This window comes from Pelobates fuscus, chromosome 10 (assembly GCF_036172605.1).
Source record: "Pelobates fuscus isolate aPelFus1 chromosome 10, aPelFus1.pri, whole genome shotgun sequence".
Taxonomy (NCBI): Eukaryota; Metazoa; Chordata; class Amphibia; order Anura; family Pelobatidae; genus Pelobates; species Pelobates fuscus.
Genome location: NC_086326.1, coordinates 98,857,471 through 98,882,373, shown reverse-complemented (window position 1 = coordinate 98,882,373; position 24,903 = coordinate 98,857,471). Strand labels below are relative to the sequence as shown.

Here is a 24,903-nt window from a genome sequence, read left to right as displayed (position 1 = left end):
CTTCAGAAATGTAATCCAAACACCCTGTTGGCACCCTGCATAATTTCCTATAAAAATGTTTGGCAAACATTTAAAATTCACTTCAAATTCTCACTTTAATGCCTTACCCTTTTATATTTATTACATTTTGTTTTAGTATTTGTTTATTTTTTTTACACATTCATTTATGAATATGTGCCATTTTGTTTGCAAGAAAAGTGGTTGAATTCTGTCTTTTGAAATGGAAATCTTTGCAAAGATTCTTTGCAATTTGAAATAGTCCGTTTTTAGATCACTTTAATAATCGCGATCAAAATGACAGAATTTATTAATCACCACTTTTCAGAACTCTTTGATAAATCTCACCCGTTGTTTTTTGACATAATGTATGGAATCTCTTATATTTTTGGTGACTTATTCATGTTGTTGTCCAGTATCGCTGGGATTCAGTAAAGTCAGATTTAAAACATTAAACAGAGATTTGTTCCAAGCTACATTCCATGTGACAGAGCGTACTGGGAGGGGGGCTCTTCACTTGGTCTGTAGTTGGTCAGACAGAGGAAATGTTGGCTTATTAAAATTTCGTCAAATATCCCGGAAGCAGAATATTTCAGGGATTAGGGGCCGTTAATATAATACAGGCTTATTTTCTCTAATTGTGTTTTTCATGTCCTGCATATGATCAATATCAAAGCAGTATTCCTTCTGGTCTGTAGAAGAAAAGAAGCTTACTTTTTTTTTCATTTTAATATGTTGTTCCAATAAAAAAAAGGTATCACCGTGCTGCTCTGGTCATTTTGACTTCTGAATAACTGGTCAATCTTTGTAGCTTTTGAAATTTTTATATAATGTGTGTGTGTGTGTGTGTGTGTGTGTGTGTTTTTTTTTTTTAGTTTTTTGAGTTTACACCAAATTAGTTTTAACTTAGTTTTGATAGTCTTGCAGCAATTGCTGCAGTTCTCAGCCTGCCACTCAGAACTGTTATCCGTTTGTGTCCGCTTCAGCATGTGGAAAATGAATGCCACATACCCAGCTTGCATTGAGGTTTCTCTTCTCCCAGAAGACAGCTGAGCCGTAGGCCATGCATGCGCAGATTGTGGCACTGCAATATAGTAAGCCGGACTATGTGTAATCTGATAGCACCTGCGTTATGTCTACTATAACTTTACAGAGTGATTCCACTGATCATGTCTGATGAGTGGAACTGTTCTTTGGGGATAAACTACTTCTCCAATAAACGACTGATAAACAAAGGATTATGGGATAATAGACCTCATAGAACAGAACGAGATTCTGATTGGAGGCATGTTCCTGGTTAGGGAGAATTCTTTTTCTATATAAATATGATGAATTATTAATTCTTCTTCTGTATTGTACATATATTTTTGACTTGGGAGATAATAAACATGTGTTGGTATAAACCAGTGGCATTAACACTTGGCAACCACTTGGCTGTCTTCGGCTTTACAATTGACATGCCTCAGTAGTCAATGGCTGAAAAGGCATAGAAAAATATAAATAAACAAAAATTCATCAAACCCCTTTGATAATGTTGGCATTAAAAACAAATTAAACCGTATTGTTTAACAAATACCAGAGTTTTAATTTCATTGTAAGGGCTGCACAGTATGTGAGGGGTGTAACGTCTTAACAGCACCTTGCATTCCCATTTTATCTATGAATGGGCTTACTCTGGTGCTTTTCCTTTGCTTAGTATAGAATGCAGCTGTAAAACTCAAAACAGGTCCTCTAACATTCTGGCTCATATCGACCTTCTAAAAAAGGCCGCAGAGGGTAGCCCTAGACTGTCTGGAGACAGGGCAGCTGCTGGACAGGTGTCAGTTTTCTACACGGTTAACCTCTTTCTTACCAGAACACGAACTTAGAAATAATTTCGTTGTCGTCTGAGAGAGACTCCCTCATCTTACGTCACTTTGTTCTTGGGAGCTTATAAATGTCTTGAGGGACAAGCTACAGATAATGACAGATTCAAAGTGCATTTTTTGTTGTCTTAAAATAAGTGTGCCGACTGTGCCAGACAACCGACCAATCTGTGCTAAATAGAAAGCTGATACAAGTAGTACCTATGCCTACACACACTTATTATTATTATTATTATTATTATTATAGCAATTTATATAGCGCCAACAGATTCCGTAGCGCTTTACAATATTATGAGAAGGGATTTAACTATAAATAGGACAATTACAAATAAACTTACAGGAACAATAGGTTGAAGAGGACCCTGCTCGATCAAGCTTACATTCTATAGGAGGTGGGGTGTAAAACACATTAGGACAGGAATTTGCAATCAAATAAGGTGGACTGCCCTTTAGGAGAGGGCAAGAGACAGGTATGTGAGGTAAGGGTTAGTCTTGGAGGCCATACGCTTTCCTAAAGAGATGCAAGACTAGGGGAGAGTCTGATGGCGGTAGGCAGGCTATTCCATAGGAAGGGAGCCGCCCGCAAGAAGTCCTGCAAGCGCGAGTTGGCCGTATGAGTGCGGACAACGGACAGGAGGTGGTCACGGGCAGAGCAGAGAGACCGAGAAAGGACATATCTATGGATCTGTGAGGAGATATAAGAGGGGCTAGAGTTGTTCAGTGCTTTATAGGTGTGAGTTAGTACCTTGAATTGACTCCTATAGCATACAGGAAGCCAATGTAAGGACTGGCAGAGGGGTGAGGTGTGAGAGAAACGACTAGAGAGGAAAATCAGTCTAGCAGCAGCGTTCATTACGGACTGTAGGGGTGCAGTACGGCTTTTGGGAAGACCAATCAGGAGAGGGTTACAGTAATCCATGCGGGAAATTACTAGAGCATGGACAAGCTCCTTGGTAGTATCTGGTGCAAGAAAGGGGCGGATGCGGGCTATGTTTTTAAGATGGAATCTACAGGATTTGGCAACATGCTGGATGTGAGGCTCAAAGGTGAGACCAGAGTCAAGTATGATGCCAAGACAGCGTGCTTGCAAGGATGGACTGATGTTGGTACCACAAACGTGAAGGGAGAGCGAAAGAGGAGGATCAGTATTAGGAGGAGGAAAGACAAGGAGCTCAGTTTTGCAGCATGGGTGTGCCCAGACACACCCGAAGGCAGGGTCATATTGTCGTATCCTGTACCCTGTTTTGGTCACATTGTCCACAACTGTGTGATTGTTTATTTTTATTTATTTATTTATTGTTATTTTAAACTCTCTGGGCACCATAACAACTTTATTGAAATTAAGTTATGGATACCGGAGATCCCTGGTGCTTTCTTTAAGGTAAGGTTTAAATGGTTTATTTAACTCTGCCGAATTTCAGAAAGTTAAAGAATAGGGGGGGGGCATGACGATCAGTTGCTGAATTTGTTTGTGGAACCGTAACAACTTAATTTCAATGAAATTGTCATGGTGTCCGAAGTGTTCTTTTAATGATTAAGAAAGCATGTCTGTTGCTGTGTACAGCTGGTCACTAGTCCAGATCATGTATTTTGTACCTTATCTTAGTTTATTTTTTTAATTTTTTTTAAAGGACAGTTTAGATTGTAATGCATTTTAGTTGCATGTCTTTTTTTTTAATTTGCAGTTTTGGTTTTATATGCAACAGTACCAACACGTAACCATTTCCTGTGACCTTATTGTGAAATCCAAACTTTTTTTTTTTTTTTATGTGGCTCATGAAAGTAAACAAAATACTTTCCTTGGGCCAATAACGGCTTTGCAGCTCCTCTCCATATACTTGATCACCTTAATAAGCATGGTCATCCATCTATAACTAGCCATTCATCTACCAGTACAGTCATTCATTCATTCATTCATTCATTCATTAATTTATACGTTTATAGAAACAAATACTCTCACAGTCACATACATATATGAACACTAAATTTCACACACACACCAGTCACATGTTTACATACATACATGTGTAATCACAGTCAGATATACAGTAGACATGCAATCACACACCTGCCCCATACATGATTACTTATTAAAGTAAGACCTGTCAGAATTCAAAGTGGATTAAACCCTGCAATGTAAACATTGTAGTTTCTAACAAACAACAAAACTGTAATATTTTACATTGAAACATTAAAAGGACAGGGCCACTGTACACCGTCACAGACCACTTCATTGAGATAAAGTTGTCATGTGTGGCTTTAATGTCCCTTTTAAGGTTTCTCTCCAGGAATGTGGGGTTCTGTTTACTGGATGGTTGCATTATACGCAGAAGTTGTGTCGGAGTTTAGTTTGAGAAGTACAATCCCACGAATGGTGAACTGTATCTAGTGCACTGGAACAGTGCCAGATAGATTGGTAAATACAGCTGTCCCTGGCTTAGGGAGACGTGCCCATTTTGAACTGCTTGATCCTATCAGAATTTGTGAAAGCCTCTGTGATTCCCATTGTAGAGTCATCTTGTTCTTGGATCAACTTGCAGTGGTGTCTGTGACCCATTTAACGAAGTCCCTCCTTAATATCTAGTATAAAATATAATGCAAAGGTCACCAGTCAACATTAAACAAACCGCAACAGACCGATTTTCAATATGTGGAATATAATTTTCATATTGCAGAACCTGGTAGTATTTGGCAACAATTAAACAAAACTATGAGAACATTTTGTTAAGATAGTTGGTGATTTACTATTCTCATTGCTCTGCAGTGTGCTAAATAGCAAGCCTGTGTGGAATTTGTGTTTCAATACAATAACCTGAGATCATCTCCTGTTAACTATAACCCCTATAACCCAGGCCAGCTACAGAAACAGGAATACTTTTAAATTCTACCTAACTGGTTCAGCATGTGTGAACCTGTAACACATTTTACACAAGAAAATGTCTGGAGCTGGGATTTGATTCGTGGGATTATTGTCCCCCCAACCTCCCCCTCCTTTTTCTATAAACACCTTCTTTTTACTTCCTGCTACTAAGATCTTTACATGTATATCTGAGCAGGTCCTTGAAGGGTGCAGACACAGCATAATGTAGCCAAACCTGCAGTGTTGCTTATAAATGCACATTAATAATTGTTCTGATTACACATTAATTTCCTTGAAATCTCTGCATCATGAACACATTTTGGGGAGTTTTGAGCTTAATTTTTTTTGGCACCAACATATACAGGGTCATTTACTAAACTGCAAACTTTAATGAATTAAATACTGTGACTAAAGCCAATTTAAAGAATTTTCTCCCCAAATCTTCTATTTTAGGCTCACATGCCTTTCATATTAACTTACTATAATTCTGAGTTTAGTGAATATACCAGAAAATGACAACATTTGAAAGTCACAATCAAACTATTTTTGGATGATTGTTCAAAGTAATACCCTTTACAAATATTCTGTAGTTTTTTGGTCGTCTTATACTTTCTAAATTGATTTTATAATGGCAAAGTTTTATAAAAATGCATTCAGTGGAAACTCTAACTTAATCCTTTCCAGAAGGCTAGGTTAGAGTTCGGAAGGTTAGGGTTCCGATTTGTTCGAGAACCAAATCAACATTTCCCATAAGAATTAATGTAACTTAGTAATCCGTTCCAGACCCCCAAAACTACAGCATTTCAACACAAATTTTACAGTTCAATACTGTAATACCTTACATGCATAAAATCATACAGAAAAAAAAATGATAAACACAATGTTTAGTAAATGAAAAGAAAATGTAACTTCACTTTACGTGTAATAATGAGAGTTGATGGCGTTAGTGGAAAGGAGAAGAGATATTGTTTGGATGGGGATAGGTTACTGTTCTTCTGGCATTTAAAATGTGTCTAAAGTGAGGCATAGCTTTATAATTGAACATGTTTGTGGCATGATTTGTTTGGGTACCGAGACATTATTATTATTTGTTTTTTAATTTATTTTTTTTTGATCGACAACTGACTTGTTCGGTTAAGGGACCGTTCGAGTTCCGAGGTTCCACTGTATATACAGTACATAACTTTTCCGTATGTGGCTATATGTAACATTGTTTAGAAACCATGGAGAAGCAGTTTGTTAAAGGGACATTATAGTCACCTGAACAACTTTAACTTAATGAAGCAGTTTTGGTGCATAGAACATGCCCCTGCAGCCTCACTGCTCAATCCTCTGCCATTTAGAAGTTAAATCCCTCTGTTTATGAACCCTAGTCACACCTCCCTGCATGTGACTTGCACAGCCTTCCATAAACACTTCCTGTAAAGAGAGCCCTATTTAGGCTTTCTTTATTGCAACTTCTGTTTAATTAAAGATTATCTTATCCCCTGCTATGGTAATAGCTTGCTAGACCCTGCAAGAGCCTCCTGTGTGTGATTAAAGTTCAATTTTAGAGATTGAGATACAATTAGTTAAGGTCAATTACATCTGTTTGAAAGTGAAACCAGTTTTTTTTTTTCATGCAGGCTCTGTGTGGCTAGGGCTGCATAAACAGAAAAAGTGATTTAACTCCTAAATGACAGTGAATTGAGCAGTGAAATTGCAGGGGAATGATCTATACACTAAAACGGCTTTATTTAGCTAAAGTAATTTAGGTGACTATAGTGTTCCTTTAAACTGTTTTTTATAATATATAATCAAGACACACTGTTTCACATGTTTTTTTTTTCCATGAGTAGTACATTGCATCTTTGTCATGTTAACTGTAATACACCAGTTAAATATATAAATACAACGAAGGAAAAAGTCTGATAGTGGAATGAGTGTTCGACTATACTGTTCTAACCCAGCTTCAGAGTAGCACATAGTTTGACACCTTCTTTATTTGAGAAATGAATGATCTCTATTGTGCAGATTAAAAAGTTGCATGTAGGGGGCGGGGCCTGACAGGCATGGAGGAGAGACGTGTATGGAGGGAGCTCCTCTCCTATGCCGACTAATAAGCAAATTTCTGCCTAACCCAGCTTGATTTGGGTCGAACCCAGGGCCTCACCTACTACTTACTCCAGCTAAGGGACAAGGCAGGACCCAAAGATTCGACGTGAGCCCATCTGTTGAACGTCTCGGAACATGCGGCCTAGGTTGCTCCGGGCGGGAGAGGCGGCCGATCTCCTGGTCTGGGGTTACACGACGGCACTTACTGGAAAACAGATGCCCCGTTTCCCCCCCCTATGGACCGGTGGGGGTGATCCCGGTCCACCCCTGGGAGGCTGCCCTGTTCGCACAGAACCATGGGGTGAAGCCATGTCAGCTCACACACAAACCATCGACTTACCTAAGATGGCGGCTGCCACGAGGACCCCCAGCAACACGGGGGAAAGGCAAGATGTCATGTCCAGACTGGACAAAATCTTTGAAGATTTCTGGCAGAGATTGGAGAGCAGAATGCAGCATCCCCCCTTAAAACAACCGGGTAGCTGCTCTACATCACGGCAAACACAAACCAAGCGGCAGCCTGGGGCTCCAGCAGCACGCAGACCCCCAACATGGCGGTGAACCGCAAAGAGCCCACCGATCCAACGCAGGAAGACTACCGAGAGGATCGCGCCGCAGACTATCACGGAGAACCATCAACGAACTGCGGTGCCGGGAACAAACCCAATCTGGTCACAAGGAACAACCTGGGGGCACCAACAGAGACTCAGAGGACTGCCGTCCCTCTTAAAGCAGCAGGACAATGCGAAACCACTGTCCGGCATAGGCTGATACAGGTGCTAGGATAGCATGACGATGAGCTGTTGTCCTTTTACGACACTACTATCCTACACCCTTGAACTCCTGTGACACCACATCTTTTTTCCTAATCTCTGGTATCACCCCTGGCACACTTTGTTTTTTACCACATGCAACTAGCCAGGAGCCTCCCTGGGAAATCTCACTGTTTAATATTCATGTTGATGTATGCAGGTCTATATCTTTAGCCTTGAGAATATATGTGTCTTAGAAACACTACTTGCCGACTATCTATATGAAGTAATTTGCGTAGACACGTTAAACATACTTGTTTTAATAACCCAAAAATATGTGCTAACTTACTCTAATCGCCATGCAACTGTCTTAAACAGTTTTATATTTTCGCAACGTATTGTTAAGCTACGATATAAGCCTCAAATAGATAACTCTTGTACTTACTTGTAACGTTAAGCTTGGTTATATATGTTAAAAATGTGCAAATAACTCATGCCACTGACTAAACTGACTGCATATGCAAATGAACGCTGTTGTGGCGTATTGACAATGCGTGTACCTACCTGCACAATAAAAATAAAGAATAAAAAAAAAAAAAAAAAAAGTTGCATGTAAAATCATAGCAAGCACATTACATGCTTATTGCTGAAAGAGAGGTTCTAGAGCAGTGAATTTCAACCAGTATGGCCCAAACACATTAACTTGACTATGACTCTAATAGGTTGAATGCAGTAAGTATGTAGTTTTTAATAAATGTTGGTGTTAATATTAAGATTCATCAGTTTTAAAGGAGTATATCAATTTAGCAAGGCTTACTAGCAATATTTGTATTGTTTACCTCTCTAGTATGACTTCAATCCATGGTGGCCTTTTTGTCGTCTTGTACCCCGTGCATGTGAAGGTCTCTGTGCATCCTTACAACCATTGGTTTAGACTCATGACTGATGTTTTATAAGGAATTGTTTTTTAATCCCCCTAGAAACCAGGCATTCAGCCTCGTCAACTTCAGTGGTTAGGCCCTGTTCCAAAGTTGGCATGTCAGAATTGACTGATTTCTTTGAATAGGAAGTCAGAAACACTCCAGGGACATAACCACTGCAGCTCTCTGAAGTGGTATGGTGCCTTGGCAATTCTTAATTAAATGGAGTCAAACTGTACCTTTACTATGAACATGAGAGCTGGACATTCCTTAGTAGAAACGTCTGCTATCTCTCCTGAGTTAAGTTCTGCAATGTAGGACTTGGCTTATTGTATGCTCTCGTCAACCGAGCATTTAGGAACGTCTGGCTCTCTAGTGTTCGCAGCAGAGGTAAGGAGTGGTGCCCAAAGGATTCCAGGTAAGAAGTTATGGTGTAATATTATTGTAAAGCCATGACTGTTGCCATCAATGAAGCTAAAGGATCCTCGGGAAATCCTATTCTTCACATATACTGACACACAGCTTGTTAAAATTGTTTTGTATCTCAAACTATTATCATTCCAGGACAAAGCATTCTCATTCCAGAACAAAGCTGGTGTTGAAAAGTCAAATGATGTCTGTGTTACAGCCCATCACAACTCAAAAATAACCTTAATGCATAAGCAATAAAAAAAAACAAAGCCAAAATAAAGAAACCATTACCTAATGTGATTTCCCCCAAATTAGTTTTATTTTTACAATGATTGAAATTCAGAATGGGTAGAATAACCACAGAAAGTTTGACAAATACCAGAACTTAATGGGTTTTGTCTATGCATTTAGGGTGTGTAACTGGAGATAGTTGGGCTTCGCAAATATGTACATCAGTAGTTAAAATATGGTGCGTTTTTAGAATTTATTTAACTTAGGCTTCAGAATTTTAGATAATTAAAATATTTACTCGTGCCATTTGTTTTACGTTGCTAATATTTTAATATTCACATCTGGAGCCATGAAAATACTATGGCACAAGAGATATTTAAGCATGGCATTGTTGACATTAAACACAGGGCCCTGTACCCAGACCACTTCAAATGGGATGAAGTGGTCTGGGTCCCTATAGTGTCCCTTTGAAGGGGCACTAAAGGCATCAAAACAACTTTAGCTAAATTAAGGAGTTTGGGTGTGTAGAGAATGCGCCTGCAGCCTCGCTGCTTAATTCACTGCCCTTTAGTAATCAAAGGACCACTGTAGCCACCCAGACCACTTCAGCTTAATGAGGTGCCACGTCCATCTAGGATTAACCCTTTCTGCTGTAAACATAGCAGTTTCAGAGAAACTGCTATGTTTACATATGGGTTAATTCAGCCTCTAGTGGCTGTCTCATTGACAGCCGCTAGAGGCGCTTCACAGTGAGAAGACACCAGCGTCCATAGGAAAACATTGAGAATGCTTTCCTATGAGACTGGCTGTATGTGCGCGCGGTTCTTGCCGTGCATGCACATTCAGCTGATGACGGCGAAAAGGAGGAGGAGAGTTCCCCGTGCTGAGGGAGCCAGGTGCTGGAGAAAGGTAAGAATTTAACCCCTTCCTCCCCCTGGAGCCCGGCGGGAGGGGGGCCATGAGGGTGGGGGAGACCTAGACCCTATAGTGCCAGGAAAACGAGTATGTTTTCCTGGCACTATAGTGGTCCTTTAACCCCTTAAGGACACATGACGTGTGTGACACGTCATGATTCCTTTTTATTCCAGAAGTTTGGTCCTTAAGGGGTTAAGACACTTTTGTTTCTGTTTATGTAGCCCTGACTGTGACCCAGCCTGCATGAAAACAGTTTAGGTTTCAATCAGATGTTAACTAGCTTTAGAAGTTTGGATTGCCTGCACTGTAAATTGAACTTTAATTAAACAGAATGTGATATGAAGGAAGTTTTAACATTAATTCTCTTTACAGGAGTTATTTAGGAAAGAGATTCAAATCGCCTGCAGAGGGTTGTGACTAGGGTTCCATAAACCAAGTGATTTAACTCTTAAATGTCAGAACTGAGCAGTGAGACTGCAGAGACATGATCTATACACCAAAACCACTCCATCAAGCTAAAGTTGTTTTGGTGCCTATAGTGTCCCTTCAAGTATGTCTAGTAAATACGCACCCACATCAGGCAATAACAATAAATAATGATTTCTCACTTATAAACTAGTAATTGTAACTTAGAAAAGGATGAAGATGCTTGACCTTTAATGTTGAAGACTTTTTTTAAAGACTTAATTTTAATAATCTAGTTATTTTCTTTGTAGTTAATAGGCAAAACCAGAGAGCAAAAAAGGAAATTATGCATGTCCCTATCAAATCTAAGTTGTAGACTATTTTTAAGGGGAATTGTATCCCAGCAAAGTTAAAGGGAAACTCCAGTGCCAGGAAAACAATCTGTTTTCCTGGCACTGGAGGGTCCCTCTCCCTCCCACCCCCCAATCCCCAGTTACTGAAGGGGTGAAAACCCCTTCAGCCACTTACCTGAGGCAGCGGCGATGTCCCTCGTCGCTGCCTCCTCCTCCGCGCCGCTCCTCCCAGTGATTCCGTCGGCCGGTGGGCGAGACTTATCCCGCCCACCGGCCGAGGAGACCTAATGCGCATGCGCGGCAATGCCGCGCATGCGCATTACGTCCCCAATAGCAAAGCATTGAAAACAAATTTCAATGCTTTCCTATGGGGAAATGAGCAACGCTGGAGGTCCTCACACAGCGTGAGGACGTCCAGCGACGCTCTAGCAAGGAAAATCCTTGCTATAAATCAGGAAGTTCCCTCTAGTGGCTGTCTAGTAGACAGCCACTAGAGGTTGAGTTAACCCTGCAAGGTAATTATTGCAATTTATAAAAAACTCCAATAATTACACTTGCAGGGTTAGGAGTAGTGGTAGTTGGCATCCAGACCACTCCAATGAGCAGAAGTGGTCTGGGTGCCTGGAGTGTCCCTTTAACCAAAATTTGAGGCACATACAGCGAATATTATTTTATAATGCTGGTCACTCACATTTTGGCTAAACTGATTATCAAGCCCAGTTGGGAATTGCATACTGTAACACTGGCATGAAACAAGCTTTGTGTTCTGTTTCTTGGAAGGAGCAATTCCAATGACCGTTTTTGGGTTCCAGTGCGTCTTGCTGGTGTAAAGCCACATATCTTGATGCCATTTTCCTTTGTTTTTAGCTCATTTAAATTTTTGTCCACCAGCGTTTTGGTTCCGCTATAAAAATGGCTTCTTGTTGTGTTTACATGTATAGCGGTGCTTGTTCCAGATATATTTCAGGTATTTTGTAAAAATAACTTGAAACGTGTGTGTAACGGACCGTTTCAGCAGGCAAGGGGTTAAACCGCCGTTTAGGAGATCTTCCCCTTCCAGAGATACAGGCACAGCTACTGCAGAACACCAAACTCCCGAACTGGATACAAAATAGTACTCCAACTCCCGAACTGGAACCTTACGAATAGCTGCTAGCAGACGAACAGGAAAAGCAGACAATCAGCTTACACTCCTGGCAATCAGTCTCTAACAGCATACAGTAAATCCCCCCAAGAACGAGACAGAGCTCCGTGTTGAGAGTCAAGCAGTGGTCTGTTTAATGGCACACAAAGAACCTTCTTCTATGACAGTTTCCCTTAGGTAGGACCACCCACAGGGTGTTACAAAATAACCAATCATACACGTACATTTCAAAAGACACTCCCAGCATTTACACACAAAATCCTCCCCTCTGCCTGTGATACAATTATCTTATACAATAGAAGATGCAATTATCACAGGCAAGAAAAATATTTTTTACAGCATATTCATAACTTCTAAAATATACATCACATTCACATAAAATTATATATTCACAATCAATCCATTCAGGGGAACAACATATCAAAAAATGGCATTAATCAGACCAGGGGTTCAGAAGTTAGTAAAGTATCTTTTGGGGCCTGGTTGGCAGCATGGCTATCTGGCCCAAACCGGTTTTACAGAGCCCTCTATCCTGGAGACAATGGGGAAAATAATCCAATTATACCCAGATAGAGGCAGACTCCATTGAGCACGTTACCAGTAAAACACAAAAGGATACAAAAATACATAACTCCTATCATACTGAATTGAACGGGCCAAATCTCCCAGGGTCCATAGTCACAGGGCAAGAGGCGGGCAACCAGGCTCCTCCAATGCAATGTGGCGAGATTGGTCTCGTCACAGTGTGGGTATATAGCCAAAAGTGTATACTGTATATTAATTCTCCTAGTGGAACTTTGACCACCGCCAGAGTTTTCCATCCATTGCACCGATTAATGATCATGGTTTTTGTGTTACTCATATTTTGGATTTTTTTTTTTTCTTCAATATCTTTTTAGTGGCCCATGTGAAGTGAAAATATTCAGCCTCTTCTCCATTTTTCTTTCTGAAGTAGTAGGTTTTAACCAAAGCAGCGACACAGAAATGGGGTTGAAATTGAATGGGTTAATAAGACTGTCAGTCAGCTGCCATTGCATGTAGTTGTCTTTCATCACAGTTTTGCCTCAGCATAGCCTGCAGGCACCCAGACCACTGCAGCTCATTGGTCAGCTCTTTTGGTCGCCTAAACGATGCTGGACGTCCTCACAGTATGCATGAGGACTTCCAGTGTCACCGGAATCCCCATTGAATAATGCTTTCCTATGTGGAAATCCTAATGCTAGCATGGCCATTGCTACGCATGCGCATTAGTTCTCCCCCCGCTGGCTGACGTCTGAGGGGAGGAGCATGGGCGGAGATGAGCAAGCTCCGAGGGACATGGACACTGGATCCAGGGAATTGACAGAGGGATTATTAACAGAGGGGGGACAAACTTGTTTTTCTGGCACTATAGTTTCCCTTTAAACTACCAAGCTCTGTCCTGTCTTTATTTAATATGGTGGTAAAAAAAAAAAATTATCTTGTGCATGGGGAGAGACATGGGGTGGTTACTGTAAAAATTGTGTTTTTTTTTTTTCTTTTTTCTCCCAACAGCTGATAACTACATCAAATATGCAAGGCGTTACTTGGTTATTTCCTCTCCGCACATTCCCTCAGTCGGTGTATATGATTTTATAGTTGACTTGGGTGGTCTGCCCCACTTCTGAGGGTCATATGTTCACAATACTGTCAACCTGTTTTCTTTCTGTTCCAAGTTTCCCCCTTCTGATGACAGCATTGTGGCAGCCATGCTGCATTGAAAAGGTCATTCAAATTTAGCACTTCATGATTAACTGAGTGACAGCCCAACACAGAGCTGACAGGGAGCTGGTATCTTTGCCACCCACTCTGCTTCCTGGTGTCCAAGATACATTAAAAGCTAATGGGATCCAAATTTAACTTCCCATTGCATCTGTCAGAATATCCTCTCTGCAGACCAGTCCGTTATTAAAATAAAACTTCAAGTGCTACAAAATAAGGATGCATCAAAGCACAGCCCTCGATCCTATATTTTGAAACTCTGCCTGCTCTGAAATTAAGGCGAAAGTCTTACTTGGCCACTTATCAACTTTTTCTACTTCTGTTTTTATAAAAAATTGCAACATTTAAAAGTATGTGTGAACACATCTTTTCAGTGACTATCTTATAATAGGAGGAATTTGATCTAGCTAAGAAATAATAAAGACAAAATAAACTTATATTCTGGGAACTACTCAGAATAAATGTGAGCTCGGTAAAATAAAATAAACGTACTTTTGGGAACCACTCTGCACCAATATTACATGCAACCTCTCGCTATCCACTTAGAACTTTGTTAATTTATTTTGCCGTTCTTTTTGTACTAACCGTTTGGCTCATCTATATGTCTGAACTATGCATTGTGCTTGGCAAGCAGATATTATATATGTTTATACATATGCTCATCCTGGTTGGTGCCACATATACCGAGTTTTTCACTAAATGGAGAATTCAGGTTGAAGTCAAAATTGAGTTCATATTTTAAGGCAAAAATAAATGAACTAGAAAATTTCTCCAAGTCAACTGCTTCCGGTTCAGCTACTCTGGCCTTAAATTCAAACTCTTTGAATTCTTACTTTAGTAAATATGTATGCCTCTCTAAGTGCTCTCCCTGTCTTCAAACATGTCTTACAATAAACTGTTATATACCTGTTCAAATAGTAGCCCCAACCACAAAATAATCCAGTAACATGCTAAATAAATGATATGTGCATTTGCCATTGCCCCCCCCCCCCCCCCCCCCATCAATAATTTGACAACGTTTCCACATCACCGTCACATATTGCTTTCTGCTGGAATGTAACAATATGAACTGAGGCAAGGCACTTGAGCAAACTGTGACTGAAAGGCTCTTGCTACATTACTTTAATTTCTTAAGAACCACATGTTGCAATTTGCGATCCTTTCAATTTGATCCCTAAAGATGGTGTTCAAACATAGAATGTCCTGATGCAGCTTATGTTTTCATAAACACATTTTGTTTAGTATAAGGTTTGGGGATGCATGCTCAGTGACACAGGAAGGAATGAAACATTATTTGTGTAATTCTCTGCACTGTTTGCCACAGAAAGCTTGCTAAACTTACACAGAACAATGTCCTCATTGCCTCACTCCGTTTCAGCTGTTGAGCCTCGTCCAATTCAGCCGAATTGTTAATCTGCTGAACCCACCAAGCTAGTCCGTGGTCGCGTCCACTGAATCGTGGAATAGTATTACTTGGCTCTCGTTCATGTTGCAGGCTCATTATCGTTTACTCTATAGACTTGTGGTTCCGGACTGTATCACCTTATTTGTCAGGAAGGTTTACAAAATATTCTTACTTCAAAGCTGTATTGAGTAACACATTGTATTGTGTGTGTGTGTGTGTGTGTGTGTGTATCTATATATTCAACCAATCTGCATCTAACTTTTATGACCCTCTGCAAGAATGGTGTCTATTTTCTATCAAACCTGTGTCTTATCTGCACTCATGTCGCTTTAACCTCTGTATCACAACTCAACTTTGAATTCAGACTTAAGAAAGGGAAGTTCTCCCGAAAGCCTGTCATTAAAAAAGGTATAACAAGATACAAATTTTATCTGTTTTTTTTTTACATCTACATCACTGGACTAATACGTCTACAATCTCTACATATACTATTTTTTTTTTTATTTAAGAAAATGTAACTGAGCTTATGCAGTGGCCCTGGCGAATAAGTGAGTTTTGAGAAGAATAAACTGCTTTGGGGAAGATTAGTAATTTGTGGAAATTCTGTGTGGTTGCATTGCTCATACAAGAGTATCAATTATTCACTTCTATGGGGGAACATTTGAAGTGCATGGGAGTAGGTTTACAGCTGTTCTTTTGCTACAATCTTTCTGGCAAAAAAAAAAAAAAGCGAATAGTTACATATTTAGTATTGTATACTTGTTTCCAAAGTGGTCTGTCCGAACTTAAATGTATTTGGAGTGTCCATTTTTTTAAAAATGTTTTTATTCTCTCTAGTCAATCAAGCTTCACATGTACAATTAGTATACTGTACATATGCAAACAGTGACTTTACATTTTACAGTAAACTATTGTATAGCTTTGAAGCAGATGACAGCGAGTCTTGCATTTTTTTTTTCTTTCCGTTTGGTTTAGATTGTCCCTTTTTAAGTATTTTCAGAGATAAAATTTTCATTCGCCCACTGAGCTTGACAAGTGGGAACTGAGCCCTTGTGAGTTGTCATCATTTGCCATGAGTGCTTGGGGTATTTAATCAGCTGAGTAGGAGCCATAAGTACTTTCCCACATGAACCTGCTTTAATGCAAGTGGTATGAATGGTTCATATCTATACTCGTTTTTGTTTGTTTGTTGGAATATGGGGACACAAGTAAATGCAGTGGATAGAGCCACATGCACTACCCCCTCTCTTAGCTGTATCATCGGTGGAGGGAACAGGGACAGTCAGGTCCCCATCCATTCACCTGCTGCTATTAACTTGACATTGCTTTGCCCAGCCACACATTCATATTGACATTACATTGCCAGGCAAAGTAGTGCGATTCTTTGATCATGTAAACTTGTACTCCCAACCAAAGGTCAAGTAAATCTTCGCACAGAGTTAGAAAGATTTGGATCCTGACCGCATTGGTGTATGCAAGCTGGCCAATCAAGGGTTAGGAATTGCACTTGGGTAGTACTTCTTGGGTTTAAAATGCAAAGTTATTAATATATATATATATATATATATATATATATTTTTTTTTTTATTCTTTTTGTTCGTGCATGAACTAACAATCTGGCTTGCTACGCCACAATAGCTGTAGGAAACCATTCAATAGCAGAATATAACATGGCATGTAAAATACTGTGCACATTTTTTAAGTATGATGACGAGTAACAGGATTATCAGGCATTTCTGATATGATATATTGATATAACATGCAAGCTTTAATAACAGTCTGTGACAGTAATGTGGGTTAAGGTTCACGCTTATATTACATGCTAGGCAAAGTAAAAATTAACGTTTCTATATGAACAAGCGTAGGCATAGTTTAATGCAGGCAGGGTAATAGTTATTAATATTTTATATTGCCCCAGCACCTATCTTGAGTCTGTTTTTTTGTTTTTGTTTTAGGATGGTTTGTTTGTTTTAGGTGTGCCCTCTTACTACGAATACATTTATTTAAAAATGTTTCATATTCCTGCCACGGTGCAATCATGGCAGAGTCGTGGACGAGGGTTGGAGACTTTTGTAGCGTTGTTTTAATACTCCTTGGCACCTACATACTTTAAAATTATTTAAAATTTATGGCAGGCAACCGTTCATCAGTAAGTCGTGTGTGTGTGTGTGTGTGTGTTACAGAAAGTGGTGGTAATTTGTGTATCTAAGTGCTTTGCTGTGGTTGTGGGTTTGGTGAAGGGCAACCATTAGTCCTGGGTAGCACCTTGGACTATGGCACTTTAAGCCTTGTTCAAAGATAGATTGCTTATAAAGTGAGGGATATGTTAAAATAGCGTGTATATCAGGGCTGTATTGAATAAAATATAAAGGATGGTGTCTGTGTGTATTTTACTGATTGTGTTCCTAATGTTTGTATAAAGGCAGATGAGGTGTGATAAGCGTTCCTGGGACCTTTTCCTAGTCTTGCCTTTTAAATCTTGTTTGAGTTCTTCGCCTTTGTTCTTTATGATGTGTTCCGCTGGATTATGCAGCTGGAAAGTTTGGGTAATGGGTATGTGTGCTCATCTCATGGCTGCTGTGAATGCATTATATTCTCCAGATGACTACATTTTTGTTTCATTATTAGGGCTTGGGGGAGGGGTGCAGTCCAGTGCCCCCTCCCTCCTCCCCTGTTGGTTATAAAGAGGTCAGAGCAATATGTCTTTTTCAAACAAGGTCTAGAGCGTTCTCAAAAGATCCCTTATGAGTCCTTTTCCTTTTTAGTACTTTTGAAGAAATGGCCATTTGTTACTATTATATGCAATGTAGAGACTTTTATGAAAGTATTTCCTTTATGTTTTATCTACTTCACGTCTGACCGTTTTCCCATAGACATGAATAGGAGTCCACTATGGCAATAGCGAATAATAGTAATTGTACTTTTATGTATTCTTTATTTTTGTATTCAGTTTACAGGCATGAGATTTCAGGACATGTAAACATTTGTTGTAAGCGGAGACCTGTACATTTCAAGATAAAACTGCTATCTGTGCCACCCACTATGAACTGAAATTTTTGTTCTGAGTGATACTAAAGGATAAACATCAGAGACTATCTCCCATGTAGTCATATGCCGTTGGTGCCTCGCTAGGCAAGGGGGTATAGATCTCTAAATTTTACTGTCTATGGGACGTATCGCTATTGTGTTAAAGGTACGCCTAGGAATGGGAGAACTTGTCTTGTGGTGTTGGCTCTTTTCAGAGCCAGCTGGGGGGGGTGATGGTAACTTAAGTGGTTGATAACCTCTTCGGGCAGAGGGGAAGATTAATACGTGTAACTGTTCAGCTGTGCCTAAACTAAAGTCAATCTAATCTTGGCATGTAAATTAAGGGTGATCTTTAGCAGGTATTCCTGCCGTATCGGTCAGATGGTGCTTGCTGCATACGAGTCCAGTGTGGACCTTCTTGGCACAAACGGGATAATAGTCGCTGGGTCCCAGCTATGTGATGCTCAGTCTGCTGTGCGGGTCTTGTGGATGTCAGAGGTTCCCGTGGGAGGCTCAGGATGTCTAACAGCTTTGTGGCTTCTGCAAGGTCCTGGACCAAGTATTTCTCTTCTCCTTTGCAGACCATGAGCGTGCGCTCCTTGCTCCATCGGTACTGTATATTGTGTCATCTTAGGAGGGAAGTGAAAGTTAGTAGCTACCTTTTGCCATGCTAGGGTACTTTTTGAGAGGTCTTGGAAGAATGTGAGTGACATGAACTCGAATTTGCAGGGAGTGCAGTCTTTAATGGCTGCCATGACTGTGGCTTCATCCCTCACATTCTGGAAGCGAACCACCAGGTCCCTGGGTGCCGCAGCCAGGGCCCTGGATGCTTTTGGCATGCGGGAGAATCCTTTCAGCCCCATTGTCTTCCTTTTTCTCTGGGGGTTAGTGTTTTGAAATAAGCACCTTAATAGGTGCAGTAGTTCAGTGGCCGGGATATCCTCCCCAACGCCCCGTACCTTGCGTCTCATGTCTTCCAGTGCGGCAAAGCGGCGGTCGTGTGTCTCTCAGCCTGGTGTTAAAGCTCACTCAGTTTGCTGGAGTGTAGCCAGCTGCAGGGCCTGGTTGCTCGTAGTGGTCTCCAGTACTCCCATCCAACATGGTAAGCCCTTTTATATCTGTGTGGATGTTCGCTATGTCTGTTAGGATTGTTGTTTGAAGGTCCGCCAGAAGTGCTTTCTTGAACAATGTGGTGACCAGATCAGAGTCTGGGCGTGCTGGTGCCGATGCCGGTGTTTTTTTCACCGGAATTTCATCCACTTCTTCGGGGTAAAAATCATCCGACATGTCTGAGTAGGCCTCAGGGTAAGCAGCCATTTTGGGCCCTGTCGCGCCATTTGCCTGCCTGAATAGTTCTTCGATGTTTAGGCTCAGTCTTGACTTGTCCGGCTTAATTTTTTTTTTTTTTTTTTTAAATTTCCCATCCCATTGTGAGTTGCTCACTGAAGGTGAGTCCTGCGGTTCTTTTGGGTCGGGATTTGGGCCTCCCAGAAGGGTAATTTTCTTTTAAAGTTTGGAGCTCTCCTTAAATGCGTCTGCTCAGCTTGGTTGACGGCTCCGCCCCTAACATTGTACTTTTATTCAGAGAACAGGGCCCCAGAAAAACCTTGTTTTTCGACTTTAAAAAAAAAAAATTCTTTTAAAATTTAATTCTTGCATTAAAATAGTAAAAGTTTAAATTCATCATGGATAGTCCTTTTAAAACGTACAACTCCTCTTAAGAGCATTTTGTATTTGTTTTGTTCCCATTTAGTGGGGCTTGCTCCATTGGTTCCTTCTTCACTCATCTATCCTAAACTTAAAGGATCACTATAGGGTCAGGAACACAAACATGTATTCCTGACCCTATAGTGTTAAAACCACATCTAGCTCCCCCCTGGGCCCGTGCTTTATTCAAGACTGAAGCTGTAGATCTGCATGCTGTTTGCCTCAGAAAAACAAGCTGTCTGCTGATCCAATCACAATGGTTCACCATAGGATTGGCTAAGACTGACAAGGAGGCAGATCAGGGGCAGAGCCAGCACAATTCAAACACAGCCCTGCCCAATCAGCATCTCCTCATAGAGATTAATTGAATCAATGAACCTCTATGAGGAAAGTTCAGTGTCTGCATGCAGAGGTAGGAGATACTGAATGTTTGGATGCATTTTAGGCCATCTAAGGAGTGGACAGTGCAGTTATCACTAGGCTGTAATGTAAACACTGCATTATCTCTGAAAAGACAGTGTTTACAGCAAAAAGCCTGAAGGTAATGATTCTACTCACCAGAACAAATTCAATAAGCTGTACTTGTTCTGGTGACTATAGTGTTCCTTTAAGATAAGGCCAGGGACTATTTAGAGTATGTAGAAAATTGGGCAGACTGGATGGACTGAATGGTTCTTATCTGCCGTCACATTCTATGTTTCTAAAGTGGCTTTTTAGAGGACTATGTTCAAGCCATTCACTTAAGCTAACTATTTTAGCACTGCTTCTAAAAGAATATTGAGAACAAAAAATGTATGAGTCAGTTCTCCAACCTGGACAACTGTATGGGCAAATTTGGCCTCTAGGAAGAAATCATTAAACAGGTCTACACCACACTTAGGCTGCTATGGGTACAAGCCAGAACATGCATTATGGTTCACATCCCCACCCAATTTGACGCATAAAAATTAAAGCTTCTGATGTAGCCAAAATTCACCCCTGCATAACATGCACCATCTGGATGTTTCCTCTCTCTGATGTTCATTTCGGTATTGTTTTGCACTCTATATTTTCATTCTACTGAATAATAATTGCATTATTACACTTTAATAGACCTCCAGTTAACGTTATTCCACTGAAAATTTCTGACATTCTATTTTTTATTTTTCTATCTCAGGTCGGAAAGGAGACAGTCCAGACCACAGAAGATCAGGTCATGAAGCGTGACATGCCACCTGCATTTATCAAGTAAGTACACTATATATAGACAGGCTAAGGTTCATTCTCTAGAGATTGTGGAATCTTTATCCTTCACACAAACACACTAAAACAGCCGTCTTGCCTATTTCGTTTCTCTAAGGGTATGTACTTATATTCTATGAGTAAGTACTCTTAGAAATATGAAACTTGTTGGGTGGCTTTTTTGCAGTGTATTTTACTGGCTGAATTTCATGCAGCCATTTCACCACTACGAACAAATGTACTTACCCTCTCACTGCGTACCAATATATATATTTAAAGGAACACTAAAGTCCCCCAGACAACTTCATCTCAGTTAAGTGATCCTGTACTTTTAATACTTTAATGCATACATATATATATGAAGTATGTCATGCCAAAGCAAGTGTGTAAATACAACAAACGTTTATACCTGTTTTCCGAAGTAGATGCATTTTCAGGAATGTAATGTCACCCTTGTGTAATATAAGGAACAGGGCCAGTGCTAGACTATTTTGCATCCTAGGCAAGATCTGTCCCCCACTCCCCCCAAATGAAAATGGTGTGTCATTTGTCCTTCCGCCTGCCCCACCCCTTTGTGGCCCTTCCCCCCCCCCCCCCCCCCCCTGTTTAACTCCATGTAGCATGGCTGAGCAGACCGCCGTGGAGTATTCAGTATCCTCTACCTGGTCTGACAGGAAGCTGCTAGTTGCTTTAACTGAGCACATCCTGTCAGACTAAATTGATGATGCTTAATATCCTTTACCGTGGTCCGCTCTGCCATGCTACATGGAGTAACTGGAAGGAGGGAAGCGCCGTGCGGTGGGATCTCCACCTCCCGGTCATCCGAAGATTGTGCCCACCAAACCAGTGAACCCTAGACGACTGCCTAGTTCACCTAGCGGTAGTGCTGGCCCTGATCAATAAATGGTGTGTGATGCTTTGTAAATGTATCTGAGTATATTACCCATATAATTTATTTATTTTTTTTACAAAGTTTTTTTTAAATCTTTATTTTATTAAGGCAAATATGAGGATACAGCATAAAGAGGGAGAAATGCATGGGTAGTCCAGCATCGGGTTAATACAGTAATAATATTAAGTACATTTCCAGATTATCGGTGCCTCATTTTTATGTTTTTGTAAGTCGCTTAAAGGAGACCTGTTTTAAACAAGGTCATAACAAAATATTTTAAGTGATGTCACTATGTCTGGTTAGCTTGGTATGTGTGTTTGTGGTAAAGCCGTAATAATGTGAGCCCACTCGGAAGCGATGTCTGTCTAGGTGAGTTGATGTTAAAGTAATGCAAGACTATTTAAGGTTTCGAACCCGCGTCAGGTTAGCAATTTATAGGTCGTCGCGTCGGTGGCAGTAGATAGCTTTAACTATAGTCTGGCTGGTCTCGTTGTTCCGCATAATGTCGCTGCTGTGTGTCAGTAGTTGCTATGAGCTAGTTGTGGCTCGTTTTGTTGAATTACTAGGTGCTCATGTGTTATTTAAGTGGAGCAGAGCACTAGTGACCATGAGAGCTGCTGGGCTGATCTGTGTGAGCTGAGCTGGTGTGGCATGTCACGTCATTTGCAATTCAGTGACTGATGTGCTAAGCATATGTATGATCTGACCCCCCTTTTATTTACTTCACATTACTAGCTAGAGACACAACAGAGTATACCTCCTTTAGGCTAGCACTAGCGATGTCCGCTTGACGGTTCAAGTATTTAACGATCAAACTATAGGTTATAAAACAAAACTCATTATTCTGAAGTAACGAGGGTACTCATCAAGTAAAGCTATGCAGGCTAGATCCCGCGTCAGGCATAGTGTGCACAGCAATAAAGGTAGCACGGGATCAGGTCTCATCAGCTCATCACAGAGGCTGTGTAAGTTACCAGTCTGTCCTAGTGTAGTATGGCACAGGCAGGTGTCGTCTAGCTCGGGAGTGTGCAGCACCAGTCCGCTTTTGTGGGTCGGTCCATGCACCCTTCCTGGCGACCAGGTTTATGAGGTTCCCGGTTCAGCTGGTTCTTCTGGTGGGCACTGTTGGCGCGGGTTTTTGCTTGTTCATGCTGCCGTGGCGTCTTTGCGTCTTTGTGTCTGAGGGCATCTTGTCTTCTGCCTGAGGCTCTAATAGGCGCTCGCGCCCTTCCGCCATTGATCCCATCACCAGGATCGTGGGCCCAGGGTTCCGCCGGATCCTAAACTTCTCCCTGGGGGTATGGCAGGCTGTGGATGGGTTCCTCCTGGTGAGCGCCCAGCTCAGATGAAGGGTGAGCGGACTTCTCGGCTGCAGTTTTCACGTCGGTGGTGAGTGACGAGTGCCATGTGTCCGGTGAGTTTCCAGGCTTAGGGACCGCTGCCTGGTAGTGGTCATTTACTACTCAGTGCCCTGTTCGCCGGGCCAGGTGACTCAGGCTTTGCGTTATAGTTCCTGTGCACGTGGCCACCGCCGTCTTAAGCGCGGGTCTCGGGTCTGTATGATGATGTGACGGTGCCTCAGAGTGTGGCCCTACGGCTTGGACTGGGATCACCCCCTAGGTCCAGAGGTGCTTGTATGTGAGGCTCAGTCGAGCAGGATAGTGGTGCAGCGGCCGTCTCCTCCACGTCCCGCCTGATGCAGTGGGCCCTCTCCTCTGAGGGACTAAAACTCCGGGAGCCAGCCTCACCCCAGCTCGGGCAGCCCGGTTACTTCATGGACCGCAGGTATTGGTGGGTTATTTCCATCAAAATCACGATTTATCAGCTTTATGTGCCTCTTTGTGCAGGAGCCGAGCTGTCCTGCGACCGCTCAGCTCGCCAGCCCGGCCTCGCCCCCCCTTTTTTGTTTTTTAATAAGCATGTCTTATTTTATTATTTTTTGTGAAACCTGTTCATTCTAGTTTTCACCTTATGTTTACTGTTGCTTCTAGGAATGCAATATGTATGCAGTTACCCAGTAAGATATCCTGTAGTTAGATGTTTTAGCACCATCAGTTTTATACTTTCTGTAAGTAATTAATCTAGCTGTTGGAACGAGGGATGCCTTTCGTCGTTATTATTTTTGGTGCTCTAGAGAGGCTGGACAGTGACTCATGTTATGATGAACAGAGACAAACTTTGCTCTCTCTTTTTACATGTTATGCTGGATGTAGTATGTGTCTGTATTGACTGATAAGGAGTGTGGCCAGAGCCATATATAGCTTTCTTAAGCTCTTGCTCTTCTCTATGTTGGCTTGTTACACACATTTGTGCATGTTGATAATGAAAACCAGTGACACTTTCATAAATCCCTTCTCGTAGCTGACTTAAATTAAGAGGAGTGTGAATAGGATGCTTATACATGAGTCAATGCATCTTAACATAACTTAAACCCCATCAGCAAGTGGTCAGACACAGGTCTAGTTAATTTGCCTTCCTGATCTAAATGTATGTTATTATTTAATATATTACAAATTTAGTCAAGTATATTATCTTAATACCAAAATGAAAAAAAGTAAAACGATCTCCACCAAGAATTTTTCATTATCAGTTAAAAGGAACACTGTAGCCACCCAGACCTCTTCAGCTTATTGAAGTGGTCTATGTGCAAACTAGGTTTTTATAAACTGCAATAATTACCTGGTAGGGTTAAGTCCTTCTCTAGTGGCTACCAGACAGCCACTAGAGGGACTTCTGGAATTGAAACTGACCTTTGGTCAGCTATCTGACACTGGACGTCCTCACGCTCTGCATGAGGACTTCCAGCGTCAGATTTTTTCCCCATAGGAAAGCATTGAATAATGTTTTCCTATGGGGAAATCCTAATGCGAGCGTGGCTATTGTTGTGCTTGCGCATTAGGTCTCCCCTGCCGGCGGGGGCGGAGCTGAGCCAGCGCCGAGGGACCCAGGTAAGTAACTGAATTG

At 41.2% G+C, this 24,903-nt stretch overlaps 1 protein-coding gene across 3 annotated transcripts in view; it reads left to right on the top strand.

Annotated features, from left to right (window-relative positions):
- VCL (vinculin) overlaps positions 1-24,903 on the top strand; it is an 81,287-nt gene that overhangs the window by 7,286 nt on the left and 49,098 nt on the right. For all 3 annotated transcript variants that reach the window (XM_063434278.1, XM_063434279.1, XM_063434277.1), the window contains one exon: positions 20,983-21,053. In XM_063434278.1, the coding sequence (XP_063290348.1) occupies positions 20,983-21,053 (71 nt within the window). The remainder of the gene's footprint in view (positions 1-20,982; positions 21,054-24,903) is intronic.